The 17,290-nt window shown below is 49.4% G+C and overlaps 1 protein-coding gene and 1 long non-coding RNA gene across 3 annotated transcripts; both read left to right on the forward strand.

Annotated features, from left to right (window-relative positions):
* The first annotated feature begins 233 nt into the window (after window positions 1-233).
* On the forward strand, window positions 234-7,206 carry BOD1 (biorientation of chromosomes in cell division 1). Of its 2 annotated transcripts, none has more exons than XR_003412690.2 (4): window positions 234-717; window positions 4,666-4,790; window positions 5,930-6,198; window positions 7,148-7,205. XR_003412690.2 is itself a non-coding variant. In XM_015072675.3 (4 exons), the coding sequence occupies exons 1-3, from the start codon at window positions 481-483 to the stop codon at window positions 6,123-6,125; spliced, it is 558 nt and encodes a 185-aa protein (XP_014928161.2). In that variant the 5' UTR covers window positions 235-480; the 3' UTR covers window position 6,126; window positions 7,148-7,206. The 2 variants fall into 2 exon arrangements, 1 of the variants encoding a protein (XP_014928161.2); XM_015072675.3 differs by having other exon boundaries at window positions 235-717; window positions 5,930-6,126; window positions 7,148-7,206.
* A 21-nt stretch (window positions 7,207-7,227) lies between these two features.
* LOC128316413 (uncharacterized) lies at window positions 7,228-15,582 on the forward strand. The gene is made up of 2 exons (XR_008300287.1): window positions 7,228-10,878; window positions 11,081-15,582. It is a non-coding gene; the product is annotated as an uncharacterized LOC128316413 (long non-coding RNA).
* The last annotated feature ends 1,708 nt before the right edge of the window (window positions 15,583-17,290 follow it).

Genomic DNA, 17,290 nt, shown 5'->3' on the forward strand with positions numbered 1-17,290 from the left:
CGAGCGCTGCAGCCACTGGACGAGGAAGGCCAGCGCACGTTGCGGCAATCACGAGGGCCTGAGCCTACAATTCCCATACTGCCCCGAAAACTGACGCCAAGCCAGCCGGAGCCTGCCGGGAGTTGTAGTTTCTGTCGGCTAGACCTCTGCCTATAAGAAAGGAGGAGGTGACTGCCGAAAACTTCCCGTCCCACAATGCAAAGGCCAGTGGTGACGTCATCGGCAGAGCGCCCGGGATGGAGCGGGCCGTTTCTCCCGTTTCTACCACCACCTCCGCTGCCTCAGAGCCGGCTCCCGCCGCCGCCGCCGCCACCGCCGCCGCCCTCTCCCTCCTCTCCTCTTCCACTCCCCCCGCCGCCTCCCCTTTGTCCTCCCCCTCCGCCGCCTCCTTCTTGGGCGCTTCTGCCGCCTCTACACGACTCAGGCCCTCCGTCCCTGAGAAGTTGTGTTCGGTCTCCTCTGTGGGCCCCGGGCGCAGCCATGGCAGACGGCGGCGGCGGCGGCGGCACGGGCTCGGTGGGCGGCGGCGGAGCGGGCCAGGCCTCGGCGGGGGCAGCGACAGGGGCGGCGGGGGCAGGTGGGAGCGGCGGCCCCATCAACCCCGCCTCACTGCCTCCCGGGGACCCGCAGCTCATCGCACTCATCGTGGAGCAGCTCAAGAGCCGGGGCTTGTTTGACAGCTTCCGCCGGGACTGCCTGGCCGACGTGGACACCAAGGTAGCCGAGGCCGCCTGGCCGACGGGGTCGGGCTGGGCGTGAGGATGGCAAGCTTGCAGCTTGGCTTTTCTAACAAAAGGTATTTTTAAAAATCTCAGCAGTGAGGCACTAGACCGCTTGGGGCAGTGCAGGAGGCTTTCTGAGTGGTACACACGTGGGTTGGGCTCCCAGCCCCATCGCCCTCAGCTGTGTGCAGTCCGGTCGTTTCTCCGGACTTGGGGATTCGGTTCTGGTTTCAGAGCCTAGATCCGATCTTTCCCAAGGTGAGACTTCTTTGAGCCCCTCAGTAACAAACCTCTGTGTGTTAATGTTGGAGAAAGCCAGGTGAGTAAGCAAGAACGGTTTGAATGCACAGTCACCAGAACGCTGTAGCTATTTGTTTCTTCCTTCTCTCCAGGTCAGCAATTTGCAGGCTTGGATTAGGTACGTTGGTGCAGAACCGGCATCCTTGTGGTGGATTGAAGGGGATTTGGTGCCTCTCTTAGATCCTAATGCCATAGGTCAACCTAGTAAAATGCTGTTACATGTTATTTGCCAAAGTCGTGGGGATTCAGTGAAGTCACGTGGGTTGTGTCAGACGTATAGTAGGTGCTGGAATGTTCGTTTTCTCCCTTTTCAGAAGCTTCTCTAGCAAGACCATGGTGGTAGGTTTAGGAGGCTCTGTTACTGGACAGCTCCTCGAAGGAAGTGATTTCTCTTTGAGAAAACCTGCCTACCTAACAGGAAGATTGTGAACTTAAAATTACAACTTAAAGATAGGGAAAGACATAGTCCATTTATTCACTGAACGTTTATTGGCCTACAGCATGGTAGGCTGTGTGGGTATAGGAACAAGTCAGTCACCACCAGTCCTCAAAGCTTGTACCCCAGGGTAGAAAACTGACCCATAGACCAGATAATATAGAGAGTAAGTGGTGTTAGAAGCGTTTAATATTTAGTGCTTAATTTTACTTAAAGGTCTCAGATAATACCAGTTGAGCTTTTACCTTTCCCAGGACCCTGGGTGTTCTCCCATCACAAGTTCTCCACTCACATTTCCTATGTTCTGTTACGTTTTGTGTGGCTAAGTCAATGTAATATGCAAGTTATTTAAAAGAAAAAAAAAAAAGAGAAAGAGAGAAAGAAAGAGGGACACCCGGGTGCCTCAGTTGGTAAAGTGTCCAACTCTTGATCTTGGCTCAGGTCTCTTGATCTCAGAGTTCATGGATCCAGCCCTGAGTCTGGCTCTGTGCTGGAGGCACGGAGCCTTCTTGGGACTCTCTCCTCTCTGTCCACCTACCCCCATGCACGAGCGTGCTCTGTCTCCCCCCACCTCTCTCTCTCTCTCCCCCCACCTCTCTCTCTCTCTCCCCCCACCTCTCTCTCTCTCCCCCCACCTCTCTCTCTCTCCCCCCACCTCTCTCTCTCTCTCCCCCCACCTCTCTCTCTCTCTCCCCCCACCTCTCTCTCTCCCCCCACCTCTCTCTCTCCCCCCACCTCTCTCTCCCCCCTCTCTCTCTCTCCCCCACCTCTCTCTCTCTCCCCCACCTCTCTCTCTCTCTCCCCCACCTCTCTCTCTCTCTCCCCCACCTCTCTCTCTCTCTCTCCCCCACCTCTCTCTCTCTCTCCCCCACCTCTCTCTCTCTCTCCCCCACCTCTCTCTCTCTCCCCCACCTCTCTCTCTCCCCCACCTCTCTCTCTCTCTCTCTCTCTCTCTCCCCCACCTCTCTCTCTCTCTCTCTCCCCCACCTCTCTCTCTCTCTCCCCCCACCTCTCTCTCTCCCCCCACCTCTCTCTCTCTCTCGAAAAAAGAAAAGAGTATTACAAAGCTGTTGGGGAAAGAGAGTTGGAGCCTTTCCCACCAACACCTTAGATGCTGCTTCTGGTAATTATAGGGTGGTTAATTTAATTCTGGAAGATAGTGTGTTTTTAGGCACCTGTTGAGTCCTCTGTTGCTTTAGCCCCAAGGTTCTCAGTGTGGCCGGTGGATCAGCTGCATCAACGTCACCTGAGAACTTGTTAGAAACGTATATCCTTAGGCCCCTTCCCAGACTGCTGAAATATTCAGGAGTATACTGATGATTACTTTGTAGTGCATCCAAAATATAAATAAATAGAATTGATATGGGAATCAGTCAAGCTAGGGACAGATTAATACAATAAAATGTAATGGCAGGCGCATTCTTTCCTTTCGCTTCAAGAACTGAAGGGATTATTCTGTAGTGTCAAGATCTGTTCAGGTTTGGTGGTGACGTTTGCTGTCCTTTGTCTTTTTTTCAATACACAGTAATTGTCGTTTCAAACCAGGTGAGTTATTTTGAATAGTAGAAAGTAAAACAGGATGCGTAGTTCAAGTTTCTAGTTCCTTTAAGCAAAGAGGTGAATCTGTTGACCCAAGAAAGGACCCAAGGCGCAAACTGCCAGCAGAGTAGGGATGCATTTGGAACCAGGGATGCTCCACGAGGGCCTTCATCTCTGCTCTTTATAACTGTTTTACTGTCACCGTAGAGCAGAGTCATCCATTTGGCTGCTAGTATTTTGATTACATCTTATGTCTTCTTCCTCTAGAAAGGGATTCTCAGTTCCTATTCAAAGAAATTCCAGGAAACATCAGCATTGTCTTAGCATGGGTGAGGCACCACCCTTGGGCCAGGAGAACGTGGCACCCTCTGCCCGACCCTCGTGAGGAGAGGAAGAAGGAGTAGATAGTACATGGGTGTTTGGGAGTCCACGTGTAGGCTGAAGCCTACTCATTCTTTTGTCGGTTTCGCTTACCCCACTGCTAGCAAACTTTGGATACAGTAACACTGCATAATCAACCAAATCACGTGATTTATGACAGGCATTCATTCTTATGTTGATAGGGCTGCAGGTCAGCTAAAGTTCAGCTCATCCAAGTAGTCTTCAGCTGGGCTTCGGTTTAGCTCGGCTACACATGAACTCATCTTAGATCCCAGGACATGCCCTCATAGAGGGTCACCAGAGCACAAGAACCAAGCCAGACACAACCACATTTCAGGTCACTTGTCCCTAGCACTCCAATGACCAGACTGTATGGCATTGCCAAAACTCAGCATCATTGGGGTAGGTAAACATCCTCTGCCCATGGCAGAAGGGGACACCGGTGATACTAAACAGCAATGCACACTGTATCTATCATACCTGGTTTAAAGAAGAGTAGCTGATCATACCAGAAGGTCTCAGAGGCTGAGAACATATGTTCCTTGTGTTCACCAAGTTCCTTCTCATTTTGTTCTGACCCTCGCTGTGTCGAGAACATTTAAGACCAGTAAGTGTCTCAAGCTCCATGTTCAGACCTCAGCCATGCTTCCCTTCAGCCTTTCCCAGTGTTCCGTAGACTCTGACTTGCATCTGCATTCTCATTGTGCTGAGGTTTTGGTGACCCTTCATTTTATGCAGAGGGCTTTCCTGACCCCTTCATTGTTGCTAAGGATACTCTGCGAGGTAAGCAGGGGGGCAGCATTTCAGTTTTACAAATGGAAATAACTGAGACTTAAAGATTGGTGACTTGTTGAAAGTCAGACAGCTAGTTAGTGATGGTGCCAGGCTGGAACTCAGTTCCTTTGATTCAGAAACAGACTGGGTCTGCCCTTGGCTTGTGCCACATTTTAGCTAAGTGGGCAAGCTGTTTACTTTTTCTAAGTGTAAGTTTCTAATCTCTAAAATGGGGGCAGGAGAGAGCTAATAAAATCTCCCTGTACAGTTACTTGAAAAGTAAATGGGATGATAAAGCATCTGGCCTTGTGCCTGGCCACCATAAAGTAAGCACTTGTGTCGGGCATTAATTCCCACTCTACTGTGCCGCACGGTGATCTTCATAGTCATAGAAGTGTCTTCAAGGACTTGAAAATTCTACGTTTCTGTGGAAAGCAGTATTCTTGAGTGACTGATTTCTAAAACTTTGGTGCATATAACTTCTTACCTTGCGTGTTCTTTTTAATGTTTTAGCCAGCTTACCAAAACCTGAGGCAGAAAGTGGATAATTTTGTGTCAACACATCTGGACAAGCAGGAATGGAATCCTACAATGAACAAAAACCAGTTGCGAAATGGTCTGCGGCAGAGTGTGGTTCAGTAAGTAACTAGAATTAGGAGTGAAAAGGCAGTAATCACCGGTATGATACGCAGGAAAGCGGAAAGCTGATGCGAGTCATTTTTTTGGTCAAGGTGGATGGCACTTTCCAGCAAACCCCACACACGAGTTGCAACAGTCCACCCTTTTATTCAAGTTCAAATGAGCAAAGCACCCAAATGACATTCTTGCTAGTTTATCCAACCTCTATAGGCCTCCTGTGTAAACTTTCCTGGGTGCTCCGAAATATATTCCAGGTTGCAAAACATATCCGCTGCTGCTCGGAGTTTTCAGTGTAGTTGGCACATACATGGGAGTTTTACATCAAGGATCGGCATTCGGATCTTGGGCAGGAGGAGCTGGATCTTTGGTCTCCCAAGTGAAGGGGAGTTCTACAAAGTCTTTGAGTCCACATGGCTCCTCTAAAGTGTGATGGCAGCTTTTAGGAAGGCGTAGAGTCCTATTAAAGCGTGTCCTTCAAACAAACTGAACTTCAGTTAATAAAGTGCTAGGTCATCCAAGTGACTTCATAGTGTCACTGGGCATAAAAGTGGAGGTGGGTCCTGGAATCTGGTGTCCTAAGATAAGCTTCTTCTAATCTCCTCCCCTTTTCTTGTTCTTAATACTAACACTTGTGTTCAGGTCTTCGTCCACTGAACTCTCCTGGAATATCTAAAAGCTTATGAAGCCCACCTCTTTAGAAACAGCAGGAAATTATGCTGAGAAAAGCCAGTAACAAACAGATGCATGGTGCCGATTCCACATATGTAACTCTGATAAATGAACAATTACAGTGATGGACAGGAGATCAGTAGTTGCCAAGGGCTTGGGGGTGGACGGGGAGGAGGTGAGTGTGACTTGCAGGGGCTAGCTGGCACAGGGGGTGCTGTGGTGGCGTAGGTAAGAGCTTCGTTGTGGTGGCTCCCTGAAGCTACTCATGTGGCTGAAATGGCACAGAGCTACCTGTGCAGGGTACAGCCACACCTGTGAAATCTGAATAAGGTCGTATTGTCTTCGTGTCATTTTCCCAGTTTTGATATCGTACTACAGGTACAGGTCAGGTACGCACGGTGCAAACATGAGGGGAGGCTGGGGAAAGGGTGCATGGACCTTCAGAGAGTGATCTCTTTGTCTCCGCAAGGTCAGGGATGTTGGAAGCTGGAGTGGACAGAATCATTTCTCAAGTGGTGGATCCCAAACTAAACCACATCTTCAGACCACAGATAGAAAGAGCAATTCATGAGTTCCTGGCGGCCAAGAAAAAAGAAGCTGTGCCAGCGCCCCCTCCAGAGCCTGAGAGCCAGGACCCCCCAGCTCCATCCCAGGATGCTTCCTAAGGTCCGGTATCCTGTCTTTTGTCCAGGAGCCTTCATCTCTGGCTTATAAATATATAAAATGGATAGAAAAGGGGTAAGCCACCATTGGGGATCATCTTCTTTATACCTTCAGAAAAGCATTTAGTGCAGATAGACTTCCGCTGCTGTTTAGGAGTCGTTTGTTACTGAGAAGGAATTAGTAGTGTCCTCTTGTGTTAGCGAGTATGAAGTTGTGGGCCACCAGAGCTAAACATGTAGGCTGTGAATAGATACTTCAGTAGAAACCAACCGGGATGATTGTTGTGCACAAGAGAAATTCAAATGAAAGTCCTGTTTTTCTGAAAATGATTAAATGGGCCTCACTCCTAATCGCTTCTCGGCCTTTTGGCTAAGATCATGTGCAAATGAGTCTCACCCCTGGACATGAGTTAAACTTGGGTTTGCAATTGGAATATACAATCGAACAATGCGTTCTAAAATGGCATCCTAAATGGTGCGCACAGTCCGCTTTTAGCCCTGCTGGATTTCCTTGTATTTAGAGATTTGAGTTTACCACTATCCGTTACCATGGGACACTTCTGTTATGCATACCTCTTTTTATTACACTTGGGATTTACTTTAATCTTAAAAGTCAGCTGCAGATGCACAAAACAATGCTTTTTACAGGCTTTGAGCCATTAGTGAATATGAGCAGTGATAGCAAGTAAGCAGCAGATCCTCACTTAGCCGTTGTTAGTTACCATTGGGGTGTGCCCTTTACCCTCATTCCACTTTGGTGTGCTCTTTTCAAGGTTCATGAAGATGTCTGTCATTTTTGATAGGAAAGCATCAGTGAGTGAACAAAGCAAGAGCGGGACGCTCGTGTAGGGCACTGACTTAAGGGGAGGTTGTCTATTTGTGCCAGTATTGGGAGAACACCTCAATTCCGTTACAGAATGCAAAACATTCATTTCCAGTCTTCCTAGTTTAATTGTAAATTTCTTTAGGAACATAAATGTAGTCTCATCAAGAGGCATTTTGATCCGATTCTCTTTTCTTTTTAGAGTATGTCTGACATTTTTTGGAAGCTCCATTAAATTAACTGTGAAGAAATGGATTCGGAGTACACCTTCAGAATGGAGTACACCTTCAGAATGAAGACAGGCCGAGGTCGTCACTGATTTCAGCATTCAGCCTTGACTGTGGGGTAGCATGCAGATTGAACAGGCAGTAGCAAAGTTGACCTTGTGTGCCCCCTCATTGTGCTGCCATCCGGTCAGCCTGTCGAAGGGGATGGCATCCAGAAGACACTACAGAGTTATAAAGAAACACTACGTCAGCCTGGGGTTGTCCTGAAACAAACCTTTATACTTGAACTTGGAGACTGCGTGTGGATTTTAGGGTTTGTGTTTGGGATCCTAGAGGGGCTGGAGCTACAGAGAATGAAGATAACCAGTCCCAAAATGCAATTTCAAAGAATGACAGTGAAGGTTAGCATGGAGTAGGTGTTAGACAGTGCTTATTTGTCAACTAGAACATGTAAGCATTAGCATCGAATAGCTCTAAAGTTGTCGTGACCCTCTTGTACATGAATCTTGTAGCTTCGGTTTCCTTTCCTCATAAGAGGTGACAAAACATGGGACCCTAGAATGTGTGAGGAAGTACGGACATCGGGTAAAAGGAAAAACATTTGCAGGCTCTCTGTCCAGGGCTTTTTCCTATCCTGCAAAGGCTAGTGAGTCTTGGGTGTGTTTATTTTATTCTCATGTTTATGTTTTTTAGAAAAGTTGAATGATCAATGAATGGCTTAAGTTTTGTAATAAAATCATTTGATACTCTTACTCCGAAGCCTCAACTGAATGGTAGCCTCCAGGCCTGTGAAGGACAACCTTTGTCCTCCGTTGCATGCTGTGCCCATGCCCACACATGATTAGTCTGGTGGTGGAGGGTGGGGGGAAGATTGGTGAACGTAACTTAGAGCTGCCTACCCCCTGAAGCTAGTAGGTAACACTAGACGTGGGCAGACAGTCCCTCTCCTCCCCTGGACCATTACTGAGGCCTGTCGTTAGGTGAGGGCAGAACGTTCTGTCCATCTTCCTCTAACCTGAGTTTGCAGCAGCAGCAGCAGCATCCGGGGATCTTGGAAAGATCGCATATTCTGACCCAGAAGTTCTGGGGTGGGGCCTGTGCCTGTTTCTCACATTCTAGGTGATGCTCGTGCTGCTGGCCCTTGGCAAACACTTGGTACTGCAAGCCTTGGATAATATCCAAGAAAACTTGAGAGAGTCGTGGTTCTATCACTGGTTAGTGTCCATCTAGTAAACTTTAAAGCCTTTAGCTGGTTCCCTGTTAAAAATGAACCGCCTCCACCTTTTCCATTTCTTGGCTTGTAGTGAAGTTTGTGGCTTTTAGATTTGTAGGCATTGTTTGACCCTATTTTTGCCACTTAACCTTAGCTTCTGTTTACTCATGAGGGAAATAGGATCCCATGCACTCTGGATCACTCGCCAGCTCTGTGAACTAAATACATACAAGCAGATCCGTCACAGAAGTGGCGCTGAACACAGCGTCCCTGACCAGGAGCCTCAGCATCACCCCAGAAAGTGTTAGAAATGCAGTCCCCACCCCAGACCTGATTCACAGACTTGGGGAGGGGCGGGGAGGGGGGGGGGTGCCCACAAGCCCTCCAGGTGATTCTGATGCACAGGAAAAATCATTTTCACCTGAAGAAACTTTTGGAAAGCTGGTGATGTTGAGTGGCAATGACGGTTTAGTTATAATTAGTGGGTAAACCTGTCTCTTCTAACGGCTCCTGAGGGGCGAGTCTCATATTGATTTTTTTTTTTTTTAATTCTGTTAGTTCTTCGCAAGGACCGTGCTTTGGGGCATTTTGACTTGGAAACGTAAACCTCCTAAGCTTTCAAAACAAGTGTCTTCTGAAGATGAGTTTGCTAAGCAGCTCAGAACACTGTTGAGAACTCTGCAGAAGACTCCCCGGCTATGAAAGATAGAGGAGAGTTGCCTGTGGGACCCAGCAGAGGTCAAGGCCTGCCTGTGCCCGAGGCCCTGGATCAGCACTGATGGGGCCGGGCCCTGCCTCTCTCAGCTGCCCTAAGGATGCCGAGGACAGGGTGGGAAGCAGACAGGACAGGTGGTGCAGCCAAGCTTTCCTTGGCATTATGTACTGCACCCTGTCTATCACCTTACCCACGGAGGAGCCAGGAGGTCAACTTTTACGGTCTTGTCACCAGGGATGGGCTTGGCTCCAAGGCCACATGGATGTGATTACCCGTCCTCTCAAATTGGTCACACTGCCTGATACCTAGCCGGTCGTTCTGTCTCCAGTGCCCACACAACCATGTGGCCATCCTTCCAGAAACACTGCTGTTATCAAATCTCTTCCTCTCTCTCAAGCCTTTGAAAGGAAGTGGACAAACCAGGCCCCTACCAGGTGGCAGACATTTTCTTATGTATAAATGTAGTTTAATTCTCATGACCCTGTTAGGATTTATTCTCCATTTCAGGGATAGGAAACCTAGACTCAGGTGAAGCAACTTACTCGTACACCTGCTAAGTGAACCCAAGTCTCTGAATTCAAAGCTCACGTTTCCCTCCTCACCACCCCCTTGCTAGTCTGCCTCCTTATTACCTAAGTTCAAACTTGTCAGTCCTTTGGGGTCCACCCTTCATTCCAAATACAGGGCCAAAATCAAGTCAACTTGACCGCTTGGTACCTCTCAACACGTACCCTTAGAGCTCTAGCCAGTCTGTTCCCCTCGCTCAAATGTGCATCACAGGGCAGAGTTTGCTGAACGACCGACCGCCCTCTAACCATGTTCTATAGGCCATGGAGTTGTGACTATTGTCTATTTTGTTTTTAATTAATTACCAACATTTTTAAATGGGGAGGTTTCCAGCTAGAGCTCCATTTCTGGATCCTAATGAAAAATGTCAAGATTTGACAACACATTTACATTCCCACGGGCTAACAATCTGCCAGAACTCTGTAGCAACTCTCTACTTGAGACCACGTGTGGGACATACAGATGTCACTGGCTGGTTCTCCCATCTGCAGCACCCTGCTGGCCCCTGAGAATATTGGAGATACTTGCCCTAGAGTATCATCATCCTGTGAGTAAGATGATTCAAAACATCTCCAGTTAGAGGGCCAGATCTTCTAGACTGATCTTCATGGAGACTAAGTTTTCAGCTACCTGAGGGCAGTTCTAGAATTCTCTGGCTTGGAATGGAGCCTGAAGTCCCCCCTCTAACATCTCCCTCAGGGTGTCCAGATTGAACCATCCAAGGACGAGCGAAGGTCACAGAACACTGCACACAGATGTGGGCTCAGGGTAAAACCAGCACACGGTATTCCCGGAAGCCCCTCAGACTCACCCTGAGTAGCCGTTTCTCCAGGGCCGAAGCCAGAAGAGGGCTTGTCGGTGTGGCCTAATCAATGTATGAAACTTAAAACTTTGTAAACGAGAGAGCAAAGGGTAGCAGAATATGCCATGCAGGACATGCTACCCCCAAGTTTGCTGCTTTTTGATATATGGATTGCTTGGTGCTGCAGGGGCACTTGGAAAACAGCAAATACAGGGAGAGGCTGTCACTGAACTCCCATTATCTAAAGACCGATACCCCCAAAAGAAACAACAGTTGCCACACAGATCCCCTCCTGGGAATTTATCCACCAGGGAGGACTGACTCTTACCACAAGAGAAGAGACTAAAAGTCAACCCCACACCCTGACAAACTTCATCACAAACTGTCACACCTCCCATCTGTTCTAAAGGTCCGTTCTCTTTCCCAAAAATCATTTACTCTCCCCTTAGAGGCTTACTTCCCCCTCTCCCTCTTCTTTCCCACTTGAGCTGCTATTTAATTCTGAATTCTAAGCCACCTCAGGGGATTACTTATTCTTCCCTGGGTGTCCCCATGGATACATGAGGTGTACATGTTAAGAAACTTGTTTTTCTCTTGTTAATCTATTACAGGGGTCTCCGCTAACTGCTGGAAGAGAAGAGAGAAAATCCTTTCCACCCCTCTCTACAGGAGCAATAGATTGGATATGACAGGGATGGCTGAACGTGGCCAAGTTTCTCCAGCACTCGTAAGGGAGCAGCATTCAGTCTCTACAGACGTAATTCTGTGGGCATGTGGGAGAAGTTTGTCAGACTCAGACCCGCCGAAGCCTTAACGATGGCCGTCCCCACCACAATCCGATGAACTCCTATAATGTGCGGGTGGTGCAAGGCTCAACATTTGAATCCCGACTCTACCATTTGGGCTCTGGGGCAGCATTAGTGATGACAGATCCTGTTGCCGCTACAGTAGCTGAACAAAGAAACAGCAAAAACTCATTAGGCCTAACACAACAAATTTCTCACACAAAATGGCTGTGGTCCGGGCAACCCTCCAGGGCAAGGTCAAGGTGAAATTTCGCATCCTGGCTGCTCCAAGCTTTTAGCCCATCGACTTAACCCTAGACCTCTTCCTTAAGAGCACAAGAAAGGAAGAGAACAACAGAGGGTCTCGCATGAAGGATGAATAATTTGGCCTGCAGGCGATACGCTTCCCTTTCACTCAGAGCCCGCTGGCCACAGCTAGGCACGTGGCCATACCTAATTGCAGGGGCGCCGAGAGGTACAAACCACTCATGTGCCCGGAAGGAGAGGAGAATCAAATGGGGGGGGGGGGGGTTCCTAGAAGGCTACCTCCGTGTGCCCTCTCGACCAGTGAATATGGTGTCTTCTTCCCGCAGAGATACTAATCCTGTTCCACAGGAGATGACCCTAAGTATCATCTAGTGACCAGCCACATCCAGCTCAAGGCCCAGGATGTCTCCACCTGAGTGGTTAGGCACCTCCTCCTCTATTAGACCTCATAACTAAAGAGAAAAGTCATCTGCTTAATACCCCACCTAATCCTTAACAGAGAAGTAACCGGAAAGGGGAAGCAATTCTGCTGTAAGGCCACTTAAACGCGGCATGGCAGGTGTCCCTTGTAGGTCCCACTCTGCCCTGCCGTTCTCCGCGGCCTCTAGCGCCACCCTCTGTGAGATTCTGCCGTTGCCATCACCCCCTCTGGCCACACCCAAACACCACACTGGGGAATCTGAATTGAGAGGCTGCCCAGCTTTCTTAATCCCCATCCTGTCCTAGGAGACTAGAGCCCCAAGGTCGTTTTCGGTTCTGAGCTGAGACTTTTGGAGCCTCAGGATCGTGGGGGTTTGGGTCAGAATGGCTATCTTATAAACGCAGTAGGAGTTTTACCTAACGGATTCCAACCAGCGACATGGGCCAGAAGCCCCATTCACAACTTTTTTGTGAGACTTGACTCGTAAATCTGTTGTTATTCCTTTGCTCCCTCACTCTCATACCTCTCTCTTGATTGAAACTTTGATGCTATGGGACTTATGTGCAAAAGCCAAGCCTTAACGCTTTTTTCCCTGAGCCGTTCTGTCCACCTGAAAAGTTCGCCTCAGCAGCACATTTTTCATCTGATCATTGCATGGAGGCCTTTGTCACACAAGGGTTCTCGACATTTGCTTCTTGCCATTTAGGGCCCCGAATCAGTTTGCTTACCTAACATTGCAAATCCTCAAATATCTGGACTCTCCTTCTTACTTCTAATGTCTGTTCACAAGCTGGAAAGTTTTTTGGCTGATCTCATCTTCTTGTAAGACCTTGCCAAACACAGGCAACATCGACCACATGATGCTATTAAAAATCCCCTTTCCCATCTCTCCCCTTTTAGGTACATGATCCGCCCCTGCAGCCTTCTGTTCTTTTTTTTAAATTCATTTATTTATTTTGAAGGGAAGAGAGAGCAAGAAGGCAGGGGAGGGGCAGAGAGAAAGGGAGAGACAGAATCCCAAGCAGGCTCCAAGCCACAAACCGCGAGATCATGACCTGAGCCAAAATCCAAAGCCGGACGCTCAACTGACTGAGTCACCCAGGCGCCCCTGCCCTGACCAAACTTCCAGTAACATCTGATGCACTTTGTTCATTGATGATGCACAAATCGACAGATTTGTCTTCATCGGACAGATCAGGTTTGCCCTTACTACATTACCTAAATTAAGCTCTTTATGTTGGAAAAATTTCGTTTCGTTCACACGGAGTTGCGACAATACTGAGAGAGCCTGCATAAACATCGACACGTACCTGGTTTCTCTGTTGGTAACGTTCTGCAAAACAATAACATAATCCCGCACCCAGGACTACTTTATTTAAAAACTGATGGCCTTTGCCTTTATTTCTGGCCATTTGCACACCTGCATGATTTGGGGAGTGTGTCAGTGCCATTATGCCTGAGCTTACTTCTGCACTGAGGCTCGTTATATATTTTTTATTTTGTTGGTTTAATGGTGTGTTCGTTCAAAAAAAAAAAAATTTTTTTTTTTTGAGCACTTACAAGCATGCCAGGCAGTGCCCTTTGCCATAGGAGTTCCAACGGTGACTGCAAAGGCATGGCCCTTCCCCATCGTGAATAGATTTCGCTGGTTTTCCGGAAGCCGAGGAAAGTGGTGTTTCAAAGTGCCATGGAGCTGACAGGAAGAGGGAGAAAGAGGGAGACATCCACCGAATTCCTCAACGAGGACCGCAGCAGTTTTGGCTGGAGAGCAAGGGGCTAATGTAAGACGGCAGTGCCTTGAGGAGAGGGACGAGGGAAAGGGAGGAGGGAACGGGGGCCCCTCTTCGGTAATGACTGACTTGTGTATTTATTTATGTGATTTACATAGACGCAGCTTGTGGGAAGACATTCCAGGGGCATGAACGGGTTTCACAGGGAGAAGCTCCCCACCCGTGTCCCTCCCAGGTCCATACTTCCCCTCCAGAGACAGCAGGTGCATACACAAGCATGTAAGGTCCTACCTGTGTCTTTGGCTGGGACACGCTCCGCCCCTCTAACTGTCCCCAGGAGAGGTTCCTGGAGAGAAGACTGGTGGCAGGCTTAGGAGCTCTGAGTGGCCGGCAGGTTGTACGCATGGGCCTGGGGGTGGAGGCGATGGGCAAAATCCAACCAGCCACCTTGCAGTTAGAGTCAAAGACGCGCAATGACCAGTTAAGAAGAGGTAGCCTGTTCTGAGCGCTTGCCACATGCAGGCCACTAACAGCCACCCCCGAGGTCACCCGAGGTCATCCAGCGACCAGTGTCAGAGGTGAGAGTCCAACCCTGCTCTGTTCACTTCCAAAACCCAGCTGCTTTCCCCATTTGTGTTGCAGGAAAATACACATGACATAAAATTTACCATCTGAACCATCTTTAAGTGTCCCGTTCAGTAAGATCAGGTTCATTCACATCGTTCCACAACCACCACCACCATCCATCTCCAAAACTTGTGCATCTTCCCAAGCTGAAACTCTGTCCCCACCAACTCCGCATTCCTCCTCCCCACCCCCCGTGACCACCAGCTACTTCCTGTCTCTACAGGAAGTTCTGGGCCCCCACCCCACCCCCCACAACCTCGTATAAGTGGAGCCATACCGTGCTTGTCCTCCGTGACTGGCCTGGTTCACCGAGTGCGACCATCTCATCTCTCCATCTTCGTCGGGTTTTGCCAGTTGTCCCAGCTCCACGCTGCACAGTGAAAGGACACAGTTCAGAATCACACGTTGCACTTAGTTGCCACATCTCTTTTGTCTCCTCCAATCAGCAGGAGTCTCTCTTTAAGACTACAGGCCAGAGGGCACCTGAGTGGCTCAGTTGGTTGGGTGTCCAACTTCGGCTCAGGTCGTGATCTCACGGTTCGTGGGTTCGAGCCCCGTGTCGGGCTCTGTGCTGACAGCTCAGAGCCTGGAGCCTGCTTCGGATTCTGTGTCTCCCTCTCTCTGTGGCCCTCCCCCACTCACACTCTGTCTCTCTCTGCCTCTCAAAAATAAATAAAAATGTAAAAAAAAAAAAATTTAAGACTACAAGCCAGATCTTTGGTAGAATATCTCTTCAGGTGGGTTTGTCTGACGACTGCTTAGGATTAGCTCCCAATTCTGCTTTCTCCTGTCCCTATTTATTGGTCCACATGTTTATTTCTGTCTGTATGGACCCATAGATTCCTGTTTCACTCAACGTTTTGTACAATCTGGTGCCGTCATTACCTCTTTCGGTGTCGGATTGTCCCAGATTTGGCTGCTGGGCAGCGTTTCAGGCCGGCTTTTGCATCCGTGTCACACCCCTCCATCTGTCCTTGGCCACTTGCTTACTTTCTGACACAAGGAGGTGGTCGAGGCTTATCTCGTGCTTTTCCTGCTCCTGCCCTGGGATCTGCCGTTTCTCCAAGAAGCCTGATTCCTTTGTCTGGTATTTAAAAGTCAAATCTGGGGGCGCCTGGCTGGCTCAGTTGGTTAAGTGTCCCACTTTGGCTCGGGTCATGATCTCGTGGTTCATGGGTTCGAGCCCCACGTCGGGCTCTGTGCTGACAGCTCAGAGCCTGGAGCCTGCTTCTGATTCTGTGTCTCCCTCTCTCTCTGCCCCTCCCCCGCTCACGCTCTGTCTCTCTCTCTCTCAAAAACAAATAAGCATTGAAAAAAATAATTAAAAAAAGAAAAGTCAACTCTGGATGTGCCACTACTCCCAGACCCTCTAGGGGTTCGTTCGAGTTTCTCTCCTTCCCTTAAGCATCATTCTTTCTCTAGCCTCTCCCACTAACCTCAATACATTTGCACTGGAACAGTCCCCTCTACATAGAACTCCTCCTGTCATAGCCAACACCCCGCTCCCAGACAGATGGCCTCCCACCTGTTCAGGCTCTGACACCCCATACTGGTCTACCGCCCCCTGTGCCCATCTCCACGGACGCTTACCTAGTGGCTCAGTAACCGTTTGTAAACCCCTGACCTGAGCCCTGCTGAAAGGTCACATGGTATGAACAGACAAGCCCTTCCTGAATCGGAACCAGCCAGGGGTGGTGACAATGAAGAAATGGCTAACGTAGTGAATCATCACCATGTGACAGCCCCTGCCAGGCAGGGCAGGTGACTTGGCTGTCTTCGGGCTTGGCTACAAGAGGAAACGGCAGGGTCACCTCCTGGAGAGTGCCGTAGAGCAGTGAGAGAGCAGGTTTTGGGGGTCAAGCTAGCCCTCTGCGTTCTCTCTGTTCATGTTACTTTATTGTGTCCATCCCACCCCCCATCCGCCTTTCGCGTCTCTTGCTATGGCTTCGTGTCAGCCACTCGGGTCGCAGGCCGCCTGTCTTCCTGATGGCTGCCCAGGACTCATTCTTCGTTCCCCCAGCAAGGCCCCCTCAAGCGTATCCAGCAGGTTGGGGGAAAGGCTTTGCAGCCACGTGCATGAGCGGTAGAGACCAACAGAAACTTATTTATAGTCCATAAGTTACTAATAAAGTCCATAAATCTTACTAAGTTCATTCCAAGCACAAATCTCCCCACAGAGGCTTGGGCAGGGGTGGATGGAAACAAAGTGAACATTATTGGACAAAACCCTGTAGGAGGAGAACGGTGATATGTCATTCCACTTCCCCTCGTTAAGCCTGTGCCGGGAACACCCTGTGGTTGGCAGTTGTAAACCACCGCCATCGGACCTGGAGACCCAGGCCCACCTCTCTCCTGCCTTGGCCCGGCCTCCCGCCTCCCTGCAAGACGACATCTGCACAGCTGACATCGGTAAAGTGGTCCTTTACTATGAGCAAAGCCTGTGGCCCCAACCCTCACACAGGACTCTAGGGAGACAGGCCGGACCACTCGGGGGGCTGTTTGCCCAAGCCAGTTCTGGGTTGACATGACCTTGAACCGAAATCAGCTTTAAGAAGGCCAGCTGTGGGGCACCTGGGTGGCTCAGCCGGTCGAGCATCTGACTCTCGAGTTCGGCTCAGGTCGTGGTCTTATGGTTTGTGGGTTTGAGCCCCAAATTGGACTTCGTGCTCGTGTGGGGCCTGCTTGGAACTCCCTCTCTCTGCCCCTTCCCCTGCTCGCACGTGCCCTTTCTTCCTCTCCCTCTCAAAATAAATAAACTTTTAAAAAATTAAAAAAAAAAAAAAAAAAAAAAGGCCAGTTCTGCCTGTTTCCCTCGGTCTAAACCCTCCTCCTGGAATGTGTCAGGCCGGTAAGGTGCAAGGTGTCCCCTCTCCCACCTGGGGCAGAAGAGAGAGAGGGTGTGCAGCAAGAGAGCACGTGGGCCCCCAGTGCTGGAGCCCAGGACATGTCAGGCCAGAGAAAGCCCCATGCCGGGTGACCATGAGGAGGGAG

This window comes from Acinonyx jubatus, chromosome A1 (assembly GCF_027475565.1).
Source record: "Acinonyx jubatus isolate Ajub_Pintada_27869175 chromosome A1, VMU_Ajub_asm_v1.0, whole genome shotgun sequence".
NCBI classification, from domain to species: domain Eukaryota; kingdom Metazoa; phylum Chordata; class Mammalia; order Carnivora; family Felidae; genus Acinonyx; species Acinonyx jubatus.